We start from the raw sequence: 18,381 nt of genomic DNA on the forward strand, positions 1-18,381 counted from the left end.
ACTCATTATGCAATCTCTGTCTATTGCAGTTGTTTCTGTCACACCTTAAAAAGTCTTATACATTTATTTGTATTAATTTTGAATAAGAGTGCCACTTGAAGCGGTATGAACAAAACATGTTCGTGACTGTGAACGCGGTTTGCCTTGTTAGGAATCAAAAATGAAGAATCAAGAATGGTATACGTTATCATTTATTTGAAGATTTTATGTAAATTAATCGTTCGCCAGGGTCGCGCTTGGCTTGAACGTTTAATTTCCACAAAGACCCCAAAATAAACAATGACCTATTCAAAAAAGTTTCTATGTACACTACCTTCGTCAGATAACCCCATGGCGCTTCAATTACTTTAGACTACAAGCTCACACGATCGAATTGATTTCTGGTAATCGGCTGTTGCCGAAAAGCTTGATGCTAATATGATATTGAACTGTTGGGACATTTTTGAATACAAGAACAGCAAACATCGGCGACATAGCATGCGCTTATTAAAAGAATTGCTTTAATCTGCAAATGAATGTATTCAATATTCCTATTTCTTTTGTCACGGGACGCGTGTTGTGTGTTTTCCAGGCTGAGCCATCTCTGTATGTGAGAGCCGCCCCTCAGAACAGACGGCTCGATGAGAATGAAAATGCAGGCCCGGAAGGAAATATCGATGTTGCACGGTGACGCGAAGCCGGTCACGCGGATAGACTTTGGGGACCACTACCCGGAAGGCGGCTGGGGATGGACAGTGGTGGCCGCCGCCACCGTGGTCTACATCCTGTGCAACGGCATCCACTTCGCCTTCAGTTCGCTGCTTGTGATCCTCGTGGACGGTACATTCAACGTGCACGTAGACGTCGTGGATGCGGGTACGTCCTCTTTTACCACCAGTCTCCTTATACCGCCAATCTCCTTTAACCTCGAGTCTCCTCTTACCACAACTCTCCCCTTACTGCCAGTCTCCCCTTACCACCAGTCTCCACTTACAGCAAGTCCCCTCTTACCGCTAGTCCCCCCTTACCGTCAGTCTCGCCATACCGCTTGTCTCCTCCTTCAGCCTGTCTCCTCTTGCCCCCAGTGCCCTATTACCGTCAGTCTCCTCCTACCGCAAGTCCACTCTTACCGTCAGTCCTCTCTTACCGTCAGTCCACTCTTACCGCCAGTCCCCCCTTACCGTCAGTCTCGTCTTACCGCCTGTCTCCTCCTACCGCAAGTCCACTCTTACCGCCAGTCCACTCTTATCGCTTGTCCCCCCTTAACGCCAGTCTATTCTAACCACCAGTCCCCTCTTACCGCCAGAACCCTCTTACCGCCAGTCTCACATTACCGCCAGTATCCCCTTACCTCCAGTCTCTTTTACCGCCAGTCTCCCTTTACTGCCAGTCTCCACTTACCACCAGTCTCCACTTACCGCAAGTCCCCTCTTACCGCCAGTCCACTCTTACCGCCAGTCTCCCCTTACTGTCAGTCTCCCATTACCACCAGTCAAGTCCCCACTTACCGCAAGTCCACTCTTACCGCCAGTCACCTCTTTCTGCCAGTCTCCCCTTACCACCTGTCCTCTTACCGCCAGTCACCCCTTACCGCTAATTTCCCCTTACCGCCAGTCTCCTCTTACCGCCACTCACCCCTTACCGCCAATTTCCCCTTACCGCCAGTCCCCTGTTACCGCAAGTCTTCTTTTACCTCTAGTCTCCTCTTACCGCCAGTTTCCTCCTGCCACCAGCCTCCTCTTATCTCCAGTCTCCTCTTACCGCCAGTCTCCTTTTATAGCCGGTCTCCTCTTACCGCCAGTCTCCCATCCAACCTCCAACCTCCCTTTATCTCAAGTCTCCTTTTACGGCCAGTCCACTCTTACCTCTTACCTCCAGTCTCCTCTTACCGCAAGTCTCCTTTTACAGCCAGTCTCATCTTACCGCCAGTCTCCTCTAACCTCCAGTCTCCCCTCCAACCTCAAGTCTCCCTTTACCTCCAGTCTCCCTTTACGACCAGTCCACTCTTACCTCCAGTATCTTCTTACTGCCAGTGTCCTCTTACTGCCAGTGTCCTCTTACCGCCAGTCCTGTCCGCCAGTCCCCGCTTACCGCCATTCTCCCTTTACCACCAGTCTCCTCTTACCAGAATCCTGTAACCAGTCTCCGCTTACCACCAGTCTCCACTTGCCCCTAGTCTCCCTTTACCACCAGTCTCCTCTTACCACTCTCCGCTTACCGCCATGTACTTCCTACCACCAGTCCCCTTTTTCTATCAGTCTCGTTTTACATCTAGTCTCCTCTTACCCCCAGTCTCCTCTTTCCCAGTCTCCTCTTACCGCCAGGCTCCTTTTACCGCCAGTCTCCCCTCATACCACCAGTCCACACCTACCATCAGGCCGCTCTTACGGCCAGTCCCCTGTTACTGCCTGGGACCTCCTACCACCAGTCCACGCTTCCCGCCAGTACTCTCCTACATTATTATATTTACACCTCAACTTCCATTCCTTAAATGAACTGCCTTTCGGCAATTGCGTTCATCAATCGATGAACGCAACATCTTCGGATATGTTCGGATCGTAATTCATTGCATAACAATATACATGAAAGCTATTGATCTTGTTATTGGTTGTATTGTGTCTATTGTGTCCCGTAAAATATAGATCAACATTTTTAAAAGTGTTAGTTTTTTAAATTTTAAACATAATTGTACCAGAGGTGTTTCAATTTTACGTTTTAAAGTGATTTCAAGTGGTTGATCTTTTCCCGCGTTATTGTGACGTCATTTGAAAAAAATGTTTCCGGTTATAGTCGGGTCGTTCTATTTACAGAATGGGTAAGAACGGATTACTTAAAGGTTTTCTTAAATGAAATGAAGAAATTTTTTAACAATTCTTCAATGAAATAATGAACTATTGGTGTAAATATAAGGAATGAATTGCGGGGTTGATGTCATTATCGGGGATATGAACGCAATTGGGTTGGTCAAAGTACGCGTGGACTCCACACACATTGACCAACCCAATTGCGTTCATACCCCGATAATGACATCAACCCCGCAATTCATTCCTTAAATGAAAATATGTAAAATCAATATTTAGCAACTATTTGGGTATAATGAGAAATGAGAGTTTTAAACCTGGCACTTAAGAGTGTTCGAGATATTGTGGTACCAAGACAAGATGCCCCGATCGGGGATCGAGCCTCCAAACTTCAAAGGCTTTTTTCGACTAGTTTGACTTGTTTGCACTGTTGACAAGAACAGACGTGCCTTCAAATGAGATCATTACAATGTTTCCAACGTCAATGAATATTATTTACTGAATTTGACAGACGTCATTTGAAAATAGCTAAAACTATTGACTGCCAGCCTGCAAAGAATGCATCCGATAGTTTTTGATGTTTCTATAAATATTGTCTACACTAATCCGACGTTGTTTGCAAGCCCTTTTCTGGCTCTCAGATTACATGCTCTTACGTAGCACAAGTTGAGAACTATAGAAAATATGATAAAAACATTACCGTTTGACGTCATTTATAAAAGAAAATCAGACTTATAAATGCAAGGAAATAAAGGAGTATGACAAAAACAGAACTGCTTTAACAACATTGTAAATGACGGCCGGTTCCTCTGCGATTTCCAATAACTCAAACGACACTGGAGTCTCAGCAGACGAGAATGGAGGACAGCGCTGACGTCACTGGCGTTTATGCCTGAACTATTCGGCGCCTTCGGTCGGTAGCCTTACCATAGGAGATGTTCTCTGTCAAGATTTAACTTTTTTCTTTAAGGTTATACTCGTGTTTCAAACTTTTAAGAACATACTTGTTTTTCAAACCTTTAAGGTCATACTCGTGTTTTAAGGTTATCTTGTTTCGAACTTTTAATGTCATACTCGTGTTTCAAACCTTTAAGGACATACTTGTTTTTCAAACCTTTAAGGTCATACTCGTGTTTTAAGGTTATCTTGTTTCGAACTTTTAATGTTATACTCGTGTTTCAAACCTTTAAGGACATACTTGTTTTTCAAACCTTTAAGGTCATACTCGTGTTTTAAGGTTATCTTGTTTTGAACTTTTAATGTCATACTCGTGTTTCAAACCTTTAAGGCCAAACCCGTTTTTAAAACCTTTAAGCCATCTGATGTTTCAAACATTTAAGGATGTACTCTTATTTCAAACCTCTACGATCATACTCATGTTTCAAACCTTTACGATCATACTCATATTTCAAACCTTTACGATCATACTCATGTTTCAAACCGTTACGACATACTCATGTTTCAAACCCTTACGACCATACTCATGTTTCAAACCCTTACGACCATACTCATGTTTCAAACCTTTACGACCATACTCATGTTTCAAACCTCTACGACCATACTTATGTTTCAAACCCGTACGATAGTACTCATGTTTCAAACCCTTACGACCATACTCATGTTTCAAACCTTAACGATCATACTCATGTTTCAAACCTTTACGATTATACTCATGTTTCAAACCTTTACGATCATATTCATGTTTCAAACCTTTACGATCATACCCATGTTTCAAACCTTTACGATCATACTCATGTTTCAAACTTTTACGATCATACTCATGTTTCAAATCCTTACGACCATACTCATGTTTCAAACCTCTACGACCACACTCATGTTTTAAACCCTTACCACCATACTCATGTTTCAAACCTTAACGATCATACTCATGTTTCAAACCTCTACGATCATACTCATGTTTCAAACCTTTACGACCATACTTATGTTTCAAACCCGTACGATAGTACTCATGTTTCAAACCCTTACGACCATGCTCATGTTTCAAACCTTAACGATCATACTCATGTTTCAAACCTTTACGATCATACTCATGTTTCAAACCTTTACGATCATATTCATGTTTCAAACCTTTGCGATCATACTCATGTTTTAAACCTTTACGATCATACTCATGTTTCAAACTTTTACGATCTTACTCATGTTTCAAACCCTTACGACCATACTCATGTTTCAAACCCGTACGACCATACTTATGTTTCAAATCCTTACGACCATACTCATGTTTCAAACCTTTACGACCACACTCATGTTTCAAACCCATACCACCATACTCGTGTTTCAAATAGTTACGATCATACTCATGTTTCAAACCTCTACGATCATACTCATGTTTCAAACCTTAACGATCATACTCATGTTTCAAATAGTTACGATCATACTCATGTTTCAAATAGTTACGATCATACTCATATTTCAAACCTTTACGATCATACTCATGTTTCAAACCTTAACGATCATACTCATGTTTCAAATCCTTACGACCATACTCATGTTTCAAACCTCTACGATCATACTCATGTTTCAAACCTTTACGACCATACTCATGTTCCAAACCTTTACAATCATACTCATGTTTCAAACTCGTACGATCGTACTCATGTTTCAAACCTTTACGATCATACTCATGTTTCAAACCTTTACGATTATACTCATGTTTCAAACCTTTACGACCATACTCATGTTTCAAACCTTTACGATCATACTCATGTTTCAAACTTTTACGACCATACTCATGTTTCAAATAGTTACGATCATACTCATGTTTCAAACCTTTACGACCATACTCATGTTTCAAACCGTACGATCAAGCCGTTTAGGTATAACTCGTGTCTCAAACATTTAAGGTCATACTCGTGTTTCTAAACTGTAATTCCATACTCGTGATTGAAACCTTAATACTTGCAGATCATACGCAATTGCAACTCTTGGCGCATCGGTCTAACTTTTCAATACGTCTGTATATTTAAACAATGTTGTCTATGACTTAGTTTATTTGTTTACCACAAGAAAGAGCAGCTGCCGTTTATTATAAGGTGTAACAAAAGCAGTTGTTTGTCCTACCCTATTGCACTCCTCTTGTATTTTCGGTTGTTCCTTTCACAGGAATGATGCGTAAGTGTAACCATGCCAAATCGCATAATCACATCGAACTAATTTAAACACATGGCGCCTTATTAGCCGACTTTTACAACAGACAACCCAAATACGGTCCAATTCACCGCGTCTAGAATTCCTTACGTTTGATACAAATAACAGACGTAGTAGATGAGAAACGCAGGCAACAAATCGATGAGTAACTCGGGCCGTCCAAATATAGGATCAACGTCCAGACCAAACAGCCGGCTGAGTCACACTTCATATCTATAATACAGTATCCGCCCTCCTGCACTTACGCTGCACTGTTACAGCTGATACAGCAATGTTAAGGTCTCACGATCTTATAGTTCAGTTTGTTTTTGCAGTTCTAGATCAAGCATTGACTAAAAGCCCGAGCTACCCTAGTTTTGGAACCCTTCCCTAAATTTGTTTTCTGACCGTTATTGTGTGCTCCTTTTTGCGCTCATTTTTTGTCAGTTTCCTGCATTGAAAGACGCGTGATGATGTAGCCAGAACAATGCACATGCGACATGACAACTGGTGTTGCTATCATTTATTCATCATAAGCCCGCATCTCAAATTGTAGTTGGTAAAACTTTATTTCTGCATCTTATTTAAGCATATTTTCTTAAATGCCTTGCAAGGCAGCTTGCAAAAAGCACATGGACATATGAGATTTTATCTCCTTTCTATGATATAACCAATATCGCTTCGATGTTGTTACTCTCGTTATCATCTTGGTGTTGCTATAACCGTTATCTCTCCGATGTTGCTATAACCAATATCGTTCCGATGATGCTATAACTGATATCGTTCCGATGTTGCTATAACCGATATCGTTCCGATGTTGCTATTTCCGTTATCTCTCCAATGTTGCTAACACCGTTATCGTTCCGATGTTGCTATAACCGATATCGTTCCGATGATGCTATAACTGATATCGTTCCGATGTTGCTATAACTGATATCGTTCCGATGTTGCTATAACCGATATCGTTCCGATGATGCTATTTCCGGTATCTCTCCAATGTTGCTAACACCGTTATCGTTCCGATGTTGCTATTTCCGTTATCGTTCCGATGTTGCTATAACCGATATCGTTCCGATGTTGCCATAACCGATATCGTTCCGATGTTGCTATTTCCGTTATCTCTAAAATGATGCTATAACCGTTATCTTTCCGATGTTGCTATAACCGTAATTGTTCCGATGTTGCTATTACCGTTATCTCTCCAATGTTGCTATAACTGATATCGTTCCGATGTTGCTATTTCCGTTATCGTTCCGATGTTGCTATAACTGATATCGTTCCGATGTTGCTATTTCCGTTATCGTTCCGATGTTGCTATAACTGATATCGTTCCGATGTTGCTATTTCCGTTATCTATCCGATGTTGCTATAACCATTATTGTTCCGATGTTGCTATAACCGATATCGTTCCGATGTTGCTATAACCATTATTGTTCCGATGTTGCTATAACCGATATCGTTCCGATGTTGCTATAACCATTATCGTTCCGATGTTGCTATAACTGATATCGTTCCGATGTTGCTATTTCTGTTATCGTTCCGATGTTGCTATAACTGATATCGTTCCGATGTTGCTATAACTGATATCGTTCCGATGTTGCTATAACCATTATTGTTCCGATGTTGCTATTACCGTTATCTATCCGATGTTGCTATTACCGTTATCTCTCCGATGTTGCTATAACCGTTATCTCTCCGATGTTGCTATAACCGTTATCTCTCCGATGTTGCTATTACCGTTATCTCTCCGATGTTGCTTTTACCGATATCGTTCCGATGTTACTATAACTGATATCGTTCCGATGTTGCTATAACTGATATCTTGCCGATGTTGCTATAACTGATATCTTGCCGATGTTGCTATAACTGATATCTTGCCGATGTTGCTATACCCGATATCGTTCCGATGTTGCTATAACCGATATCGTTCCGATGTTGCTATAACTGATATCGTTCCGATGTTGCTATAACTGATATCGTTCCGATGTTGCTATAACTGATATCTTGCCGATGTTGCTATAACCGATATCGTTCCGATGTTGCTATAACTGATATCTTGCCGATGTTGCTATAACCGATATTGTTCCGATGTTGCTATAACCGATATCGTTCCGATGTTGCTATAACCATTATTGTTCCGATGTTGCTATACCCGATATCGTTCCGATGTTGCTATAACCATTATCGTTCCGATGTTGCTATAACTGATATCGTTCCGATGTTGCTATTTCTGTTATCGTTCCGATGTTGCTATAACCATTATTGTTCCGATGTTGCTATTACCGTTATCTCTCCGATGTTGCTATAACCGTTATCTCTCCGATGTTGCTATTACCGTTATCTCTCCGATGTTGCTTTTACCGATATCGTTCCGATGTTACTATAACTGATATCGTTCCGATGTTGCTATAACTGATATCTTGCCGATGTTGCTATAACTGATATCTTGCCGATGTTGCTATAACTGATATCTTGCCGATGTTGCTATACCCGATATCGTTCCGATGTTGCTATAACCGATATCGTTCCGATGTTGCTATAACTGATATCATTCCGATGTTGCTATAACTGATATCGTTCCGATGTTGCTATAACTGATATCTTGCCGATGTTGCTATAACCGATATCGTTCCGATGTTGCTATAACTGATATCTTGCCGATGTTGCTATAACCGATATTGTTCCGATGTTGCTATAACTGATATCGTTCCGATGTTGCTATAACTGATATCGTTCCGATGTTGCTATAACTGTTATCTTGCCGATGTTGCTATAACCGATATCGTTCCGATGTTGCTATAACTGATATCGTTCCGATGTTGCTATAACTGATATCTTGCCGATGTTGCTATAACCGATATCGTTCCGATGTTGCTATAACTGATATCTTGCCGATGTTGCTATAACCGATATTGTTCCGATGTTGCTATAACTGATATCGTTCCGATGTTGCTATAACCGATATCGTTCCGATGTTGCTATTTCCGTTATCTCTCCATTGCTGCTTTTACCGATCGCTCCGATGTAGTTTTTACTGATATCGCTTCGGTATATCTATAAGACTATGACCTATATCTCTCTAATAATGCTGCTACCGATGTCACTCCGAAGTTGCTATAACTGATATCGCCCCGATCCTGCTATTTCCTTTCTATATCCAATACTTTTATTATCGACTTCTCTCTAATGTAGCTTTAACCGCTATCTCTCTAATGTAACTGTTACCGATATCGCTCCGACATAGTTTTAACTGATATCGGTTAGGTGTTGCTTTTGCTATTTCTTCTATGTTGTTATTATCGTTATTTCTTCGATGTTGCTCTAACCGATATCGCTCCGACCGTATCTCTCATGTTGTGCGTGTTTCAGTGTGGCTGGGAAGTATTGGAATGGGTGTGGCGTCGCTGCTGTCGCCTGTGGTGACCACTGTATGCCGCCGGAAGTCCCCACGCCTGTACGCCGTCATCGGCGGGCTTGTGGTATCCCTAGGCTGCCTGTTCTTCTCATTCGCCGAGGAGGTTTTCCATCTGTTCATCAGCTACTGCGTGGTCCTCGCTATAGGTAAACCTTGGCGTATTCGGAGTTCGAGCAAGGCAGTTTTTAAAATAATATTTTTAGAAAATGATTAAAATCAAATAATTCTGTGACTTTACACAACATACCAGACAACTTCATATCAGATACTCATAAGTCATATTAATGTTGCTCAAAATCAGTGTAAAACTTGCACTGGCATTTTTTTGTGTATGCTACTGATCAATGATATCCTACTTTCTGTTTTTAGCTCACCTGTCACTTTGTGACAAGGTGAGCTTTTGTGATCGCCTTTTGTCCGGCGTCCGTCGTGCGTCGTGCGTCGTGCGTCGTGCGTCGTCCGTCAACAATTTACTTAAAAGACATCTCCTCCCTAACCGCTGGGCCAATATTAATAAAACTTCATAGAGATGTTCCTTGGGTAGTCTTCTATCAAATTCAATTCCATGCAGAACTCTGGTTGCCATGGCAACCAAAGGAAAAAAACTTCTTCTCCCAAACCACAAAACTTAGGCCGTTGATATATGGTAGGTAGGATCACCAAATGGTCCTCTACCAAGATTGTTCAAATTATGGCCCTTGGGTCAAAATTGGCCCCGCCCCGGGGGTCATGGGTTTTCTCTATATGTTTATAGTGAAAACTTAAAAAATCTTCTCCTCTTAACTTACTTGGCCTAGAGCTTAGATATTTGGCATGATTCATCGTCTAGTGGACCTCTACAAAGCTTGTTCAAATTATGGCTCTGGGGTCAAAATTGGCCCCGCCCCGGGGGTCATGGGTATTCTCTATGTTTATAGTTAAAACTTCAAAAATCTTCTCCTCTGAACTTACTTCGACTAGAGCTTAGATATTGGGCATGATTCATCGTCTAGTGGACCTTTACAAAGATTGTTCAAATTATGGCCTTGGGGTCAAAATTGGCCCCGCCCCTGGGGGGTCATGGGTTTTCTCTATATGTTTATAGTGAAAACTTCAAAAATCTTCTCCTTTGAACTTACTTGGACTAGAGCTTAGATATTTGGCATGATTCATCGTCTAGTGGACCTCTACAAAGATTGTTCAAATTATGGCATTGGGGTCAAAATTGGCCCCGCCCCGGGGGGTCATGGGTATACTTGATATGTTTATAGTTAAAACTTCAAAAATCTTCTCCTCTTAACTTACTTGGACTAGAGCTTAGATATTTGGCATGATTCATCGTCTAGTGGACCTCTACAAAGATTGTTCAAATTATGGCCCTGGGGTCAAAATTGGCCCCGCCCCTGGGGGGACATGGGTTTTCTCTATATGTTTATAGTAAAAAAAATCAAAAATCTCCTCTGAACTTACGTTGCTTAGAGCTTAGATATTTGGCAAGATTCATCGTCTAGTGGACCTCTACAAAGATTGTTCAAATTATGGCCTTGGGGTCAAAAATGGCCCCGCCCCGGGGGGTTAGGGTATTCTCTATATGTTTATAGTTAAAACTTCATAAATCTTCTCCTCTGAACTTACTTGGACTAGAGCTTAGATATTTGGCATGATTCATCGTCTAGTGGACCTCTACAAAGATTGTTCAAATTATGGCCTGAGGGTCAAAATTGGCCCCGCCCCCTTGGGGGGTCATGGGTTTTCTCTATATGTTTATAGTGAAAACTTCAAAAATCATCTCCTCTGAACTTACGTGGCTTAGAGCTTAGATATTTGGCATGATTCATCGTCTAGTGGACCTCTACAAAGTTTGTTCAAATTATGGCCCTGAGGTCAAAATTGGCCACACCCCGGGGCTGATGGGTTTTCTCTATATGTGTTATAGTGAAAACTTAAAAAATCTTCTCCGAACTCACAAAGACAAGTAACGTCTTAATTTAAACTGGATAACATATTTAGTACACATACCAATTTTCAATATGGGCCACATACAACAATTAATAACAAATATACATATATAGATACACACGTAAAATCAAGTAGTGACAAGAGCTTAGATATTTGGCATGATATATCATCTAGTTGACTTGTACCAATATTGTTCAATCTTTGGCCCTGGGGTCAAAAAATGGCCCCACCCGGGCGGTCATGGGTTTCCTTATATATGTATATGATGAAAACTTAAAAAATCTTCTTCTCCGAAACCAAAAGGCGAAGGCCTTAGATATTTGGTATGAAGCAGCGTTTATCGGACCACTATTAAGATTTTTCAAACTTTAGCCCTGGGGTCAAAATTGGCCACGCCCCGTGTTCATAGGCTTAGGTTTTCAATATTTGTATATAATGGAAGAATGTGCAATATATGACAGGTGAGCGATTCAGGGCCATTTGGCCCTCTTGTTGAGTCATGGCATGTTTATGATTGTTTCATTTAGGATCCGGCATCACAGTGACTGCAGCGAACATCATGGTGGGCCGCTACTTCCGGACGCGGCGAGAGCTAGCGGAAATGGTGATGGTGTCGGGCACTGGCGCGGGCGCCGCCCTTCTAGCCTTCATCATGGACGAGCTCATCAGGTCAGTTCCGTTAAGATTAGGGATGCAAACGAATATTCGAATATTCGAATATTTGATCAAAGGTTTGGTATTCGAATGTCAAAATCGGTATTCGAATATTCGATGTTTTGTTGTCGCATAAATATAATAATAAACCTTTTGCCTATAGCTCTGTTGTTTTGTTTAAAGTTCGTTAGTTTTGTTTTTACAACCACTGGCCAATACTGCCAGAGGTGTGAATGTAATACACTAAACACGCGCCATATGTCATTTCGGGACATATCGTCGGGTACCATAAAAAAAAACCGTAATTTTACAATAACTGCCTTAATAAAACAAGTGACACACAAAATCAATTATTTTCGGTTAGTTTGAATGCCTTTGCCAATTAAGGAATACACTAGTTCCCGAGTTGGTTTGGTTTTCCATAGTTTTATTTAGTAGAGGTCAATCCCAGAACGAGGCTGCTCGTACTATGGAAATTCCTTATATTGGCGCAGGACGCCATTTGATCACAAGTTTACGTTGTTTACAAATATGAAGGCAGAGGAATATAAATAAAAATATTTTGCTTTTCTCTGTTCATTATGTATTACTTTTTGTCTTTCTAAAATGAGGAATTTCAGAGACTCATTTGGTGACATTCAGGTTTTGCCGCGCGTAGTGGTTACGACAAAGAAGGGCTAAAATGCCAAGCTATTACTTTAGTGAATATTATAATAGTTTACTACAACTTTAAAATATGTTTTTTTTTGGTTATCGAATATTCGTTCGAAAGAATTACCAAATATTCGAATATCAATTTTGCCATTCGTTTGCATCCCTAGTTAAGATAGATCACTCATTGAACATCAGAAACTAAAACATTGAACGCTATACAATTGTTGAATTAAGATTTTGCAGCTTTGGTTATCGATTTTTTTTCTTGAGTCATATATTCAAAAAAGTATAACTAAAAACCGATTACTTGTTTAATGTTTTTTTCTTTCATTTATTGTTGTTGATGTTGAACGTCTGTTTGTGTACACAGGAAGTTACGTTGGGAGCATGCAATGCACGCGATCGCGGGTGTGTCGGCGGTAACGATGGTGGCTGGCGCATTGTACCGGTCCGCGTCCCTCTACCACCCCCGCCGGAACGTGATCATGCACATCAAGAACCAGAAGAAGTGCCGCCGGGAACGAGATCAGGTTTGTACCGCCCGCTGCCTAATTTAATACGAGTAAATTTTTCTACATGCGAGATATTTTCGAGAGAAAAAACAACATTATTTTCATTTTACAGATTTGGAATAATATACATTGTAATATAATTTATAATGATATTGGTTTTTTTTGTGTGTAGACATGTTTAATTATAATCGTTCGTGATAAGAGAAGAAATGGAGATGCTGTCGGCTTTTATATGCTTTAGATCTTTATGATAAATCTCTCTTTTGATTCGTACATTTTTAAATTAGACAAACACTTGAAACAAGTCTTTGCTCTTCTAGGAAAAGCCTCCGTACTTCGACTTTGCTGCTTTACGCATGCGGGCACTACAGGGCATCATGGTGACAGTTGCTGTGATCGGGCTTGGAATGCACGTGCCCTACATTCTTCTGGTACGTTTCGCAGTATAGAAATGACTTTGTGACAGTCAGTAATGGACTGCAGTATTCAAATGGAATTAATGTTGATAAATGTGCAAGACATTTTATGCTATTTCAACTCTTTTTTACGCACATTTGCAGCTGCAGACGGCCAGACAGCGGGAAATACCCGAGGACTCGTTGATGCACCTGAACGTTTATCTCGGGGCCGGCTATGTGGTAGGCTGCTACGTGTTCGGATATCTCGTAATCCGAAACAGCGCTGAGTGCTCAATTAGTAGAAGACACCTCGCACAGTCGTGCGTCCTCGCGAGCGGCTTGTGTACACTGTTGTTCGTCATGGCACGTGATATGCACGCGTTTTCGCTGTACGCGTGGCTGTACGGGATCACTTCCGGTGGCTATTACTACACAGTGAAGATGTACACGTACGGAATCCTCAAGGAGAGGATCATGGAACGGGGCTGGGGATTCGTTAATGCTGCTCAAATATTGTCTTTCCTACTTGGTCCGCCTCTTGCCAGTAAGGAGAAATAACTCGTACCATACAAGCTAGTAATCGACAGTATTTATTTCACTTGCATCGTTATACATTATTATTTATTTTTATTTTCACAGTTAGGCAACATAATTATTTTTTTTTATGATTTACTAGGTGTTAATAATAAAATTCAGTATATTTTTTTCGAAATTTTATTATTTCCTTTTTTTAAAATGCCAGTATGTGATAAGAACTGTAACAAATGACGCAAACGCATTCTGCCCTATATTTCAGTTTATCTCAACGAGTCCTACAGCAGCGAGATTGCGTGTTACGTGTTCTCTGGGTGTGTGATGGTGGTGGGCGGTCTCATGTTCTACTGCATGCCGCTGTTCGAGCGGCACCCCTCCAACCAGGATATCGTCCAACACTACCAGAGCGCCTGCTCCAAGAACACCACTGAGGCCGCCGCCCTGCTCGACCTGGACCTTACCAACGCCATGGTGACCAAGCCTCTGAACAATGTACAGTTTATTGTGTCTCCTTCTAGGATGAAACATAACCATGGTAAAGACACGAGCAAAATACAAATGCAGTGCTTTATTCAGCATAGAGACAAAGAGAAACCAAAACAAATTGTGCTTTCACGGATAACTGAGGAGAAGGAGGGCCTGCGGCTAGACTTTAATGAGGTATCCTACATCAGCACCAACTCCAAGTCCTGCTCTGACGCCAGCGGCCGCCGAAAGTCCCTCTCGGACCGGGACCTGTGCTTCTCGAGCGGGGACAACAACGGGTCGGAGATTCCGTCCGAGGGGGTCGCCTCCCACCAAACCGACCGCTCCAAGGGCAGCCATGCGTCGCGTGCTGAGTGCAAGTTCCGGCGGAGCTCGGATAATGTGAAGCTTGAGTTCTTTGACCCACCCTCCCAGGAGAAAGAGTCCACCGCAACCGTCTCTTACGACAGCGACCTTTACATTAACCTCTGTGAAGCTCAAGTATAATATTTAACGGTCGCTTGTCACTCAGCATTTGTTATGATTATATTAAACTAAATTGTATATATGGGTGTACATACATATGGATAATCTGTGTCTTACATGTGCATATCTTTTCTGAGAAATGCGCAAGGACCAACGTGGAACGGACAACGCGTAGTTGCTGATTCTGTTCACTGGATATACAGCTGTTGTGTTTTATGCTCCAATTTCATACATGAATTATTACTTTTATTTTGAATATTAAGTGATTGTGTTGATACTGCCTTTCATTATATCTCTAGATATATTTTCAAAAAAGTTAATCGGTACGTATATTTTATATGGCAAGGTATCATTCAGAAGAGTTACTACCACATAAGCGAATCCTTCAAAACATTCTTAAAAATATATATTTCAGCTCTTGTAAAGAAAGTAGAGTCAAGTTGTCTTCGTAACGTTTTAAAGTGTACTCCGATACGAAAAACAACCTAAAGAAGGATATAAATAACGTATGATGTGTAATTTTATACACACGTGATGTGTAATTGCCATGTTTATATGGGATCCCATATTGCTTTGTTAAAGTGCTTTTGAGTATGGCTTCACAATAATGTATAAGCCTAATGTTTCGCGGTCGACATACGATTTACTGTCGAGTACTTTACAGATATCACAAATGTTCTACTTTTTGGTAGACAAAAACGAAGACAAGCTGTCACTGTGTTGATGGTTAAAATTCTTTATTGCTTTTAAATAATTACTGTTTTGATCTCAAACTGGAATGAAGTACACTCATATTTAGTACATTTATTCATGTGTTTATGCCCCTGTTATGTGGACAATTTGATTTTCCGCTGTAGTTTTACTGATAGACATCTGGGACAAAATTCTCCCTTTTCTGGTGGACACCTGCGACAAAACACTTCTTCATTGCCATTACTGGACACCTGGGACGAAGCGATGCCTCATTGCCTCTTCTGATAGACAGCTGGTAAAAAGTGCTGCGTCATGGCCTCCTCATGTGGGCATCTTGGAGAAAATGTTGCTCCTTTCCCTCTGCTGGCGGACACTTGGGTAAAAAAGATGCGCCTTTCAATCTGCTGGCGGACACCTGGGTCAAAAAGCTGCTTTTCCTCTGCTGGGGGACACTAGGGTCAAAAAGCTGCTTTTTCCTCTGCTGGGGGACATTAGGGTCAACAAGCTGCTTTTTCCTCTGCTGGCAGACTTCTGGATCAAAAAGGCACTCCTTTCCCTCTTGTGGCGGACACCTGGGTCAAAAAAGGTGCGTTTTTCATTCTACTGGTGGACATCTTGGTCAAAAAAGCTGCTCCCTTTCCTCTGCTGGTGGATACCTGGTAAAAACAGATGCTCCTTTCCCTCTGCTGGCAGACACCTAGGTAAAAAAGCTGTTCCATTCCCTTTGCTGGTGAACACCTTGGTCAAAAAAGCTGCTCCTTTCCCTCTGCTGGCGGACACCTGGTAAACAATGATGCTCTTTTCCCTCTGCTGGCGGACACCTGTGTCAAAAAAGATGCTCCTTTTCCTCTGCTGGCCGACACCTGGGTAAAAAAAAACTGTTCCATTCCCTCTGCTGGCGGACACATGGGTTAAAAAAGCTTATTCTCTCCCTCTCAAAAAAGAATGCGCCTTTCATTCTGCTGGTGGACACCTGGGTCAAAAAAAGCTTATTCTTTCCCTCTGCTGGCGGACACCTGGGTAAAAAAGCTACTCCTTTCCCTCTGCTGGCGGACACATGAGACGAAATGCTCCTTCAAAAACTGTACTGGCGGACACCTTGGTCAAAAAAGTTGCCCCATCCCTTTAACTTCTGAGCGTTTTGCATGTCGTTGGAATTTTGCATATCACCCCTTTGTAGAATTCCAAGAGAGTGAAAGCTTTTCTACGGAGATAGTCTTTATTCAATGGAGCATTCAGCGTCTGCTTGTCAAAATGTAAATGGCTGACACAGGGTTATACTTTTAAAGCCCTTCACACAAAATTATGTTAGTATCCATGTACTAAATTCGATATAAAAGGGTGCAACACCTGCTCATTGCAATATTGAATGAGCTGAATGTTAATGGAACCTAGAGAGAGTTTCAGTTACAAACATTATTTTTCAAGTATGTTAATAGAAAAAATAACACACAATCCTTCCTTTGTTAGATGTAGCTGAAATTATGTTGATAATGTTTTAACGGACTTGTCTTGAAGACGGGTTACTTTTCAATGAATTATGAAATGCTGTTAAATAATGTCGTAACATTTGTTCATATGACTACAAAATTAAAGAATACCTTTATCTAGAATACTTTGTGTTACTTGATAAAAAGCCAAGACGACACTTCTGTGTAAAATGTCCCCTACCGTTACGTGTAGAATGTCCCCATCCGTGACGCTTAGAATGTCTGCTATCGTTACGTATAGAATGTTTCTTTCTGTTAGGTGTAGATTGTACCCTACCATTACGTGTAGAATGTCCCCTATAATAACGTGTAGAATTTCCTAACCGTTACGTTAAGAATGCCCCATACCATTACGTGTAGAATGTCCCCAACCGTTACGTGTAGAATATCCGCTGTCGTTACATTTAGAAAAACTCTACCGTACCATGTAGAATGTTCCCTACCGTTACGTGTAGTCAATGTCCTCTACCATTACGTGTTGAATGTCCTCTACCGTTACCTGAAGAATGTCCCCTACCGTTCATGAAGAATGTCCCCTACCGTTACCTGAAGAATGTCCCCTACCGTTCATGTAGAATGTCCCCTACCGTTCATGTAGAATATCCCCTACCGTTCATGTAGAATGTCCCCTACCGTTACCTGAAGAATGTCCCCTACCGTTACCTGAAGAATGTCCCCTACCGTTACCTGAAGAATGTCCCCTACCGTTCACGTAGAATGTCCCCTACCGTTCATGTAGAATGTCCCCTACCGTTCATGTAGAATGTCCCCTACCATTACATGTAGAATGTCCTCTACCGTTACCTGAAGAATGTCCCCTACCGTTCATGTAGCATGTCCTCTACCATTACGTGTTGAGTGTCCTCTACCGTTACCTGAAGAATGTCCCCTACCGTTAATGTAGAATGGCCCCTACCGTTCATGTAGAATGTCCCCTACCGTTCATGTAGCATGTCCTCTACCATTACGTGTAGAATGTCCTCTACCGTTACCTGAAGAATGTCCTCTACCATTCATGTAGAATGTCCCCTACCGTTCATGTAGAATGTCCCCTACCGTTACCTGAAGAATGTCCCCTACCGTTCATGTAGCATGTCCTCTACCATTACGTGTAGAATGTCCTCTACCATTCATGAAGAATGTCCCCTACCGTTCATGTAGCATGTCCTCTACCATTACGTGTAGAATGTCCCCTACCGTTCATGAAGAATGTCC

General features: G+C 41.5%; 1 protein-coding gene across 2 annotated transcripts in view; it reads left to right on the forward strand.

Annotated features, from left to right (window-relative positions):
- Nucleotides 1–17,289, forward strand: part of LOC128238763 (monocarboxylate transporter 12-like) — a 29,721-nt gene extending 12,432 nt beyond the window's left edge. For both annotated transcript variants that reach the window (XM_052955004.1, XM_052955003.1), the window contains exons 2-8: nucleotides 572–855; nucleotides 9,297–9,488; nucleotides 11,808–11,949; nucleotides 12,959–13,118; nucleotides 13,421–13,531; nucleotides 13,661–14,042; nucleotides 14,295–17,289. In XM_052955004.1, coding sequence (XP_052810964.1) covers nucleotides 621–855; nucleotides 9,297–9,488; nucleotides 11,808–11,949; nucleotides 12,959–13,118; nucleotides 13,421–13,531; nucleotides 13,661–14,042; nucleotides 14,295–15,004 — 1,932 coding nt within the window. In that variant the 5' untranslated portion in view covers nucleotides 572–620 and the 3' untranslated portion in view covers nucleotides 15,005–17,289. The remainder of the gene's footprint in view (nucleotides 1–571; nucleotides 856–9,296; nucleotides 9,489–11,807; nucleotides 11,950–12,958; nucleotides 13,119–13,420; nucleotides 13,532–13,660; nucleotides 14,043–14,294) is intronic.
- The last annotated feature ends 1,092 nt before the right edge of the window (nucleotides 17,290–18,381 follow it).

This window comes from Mya arenaria, chromosome 6 (genome assembly GCF_026914265.1).
Source record: "Mya arenaria isolate MELC-2E11 chromosome 6, ASM2691426v1".
NCBI lineage: Eukaryota > Metazoa > Mollusca > Bivalvia > Myida > Myidae > Mya > Mya arenaria.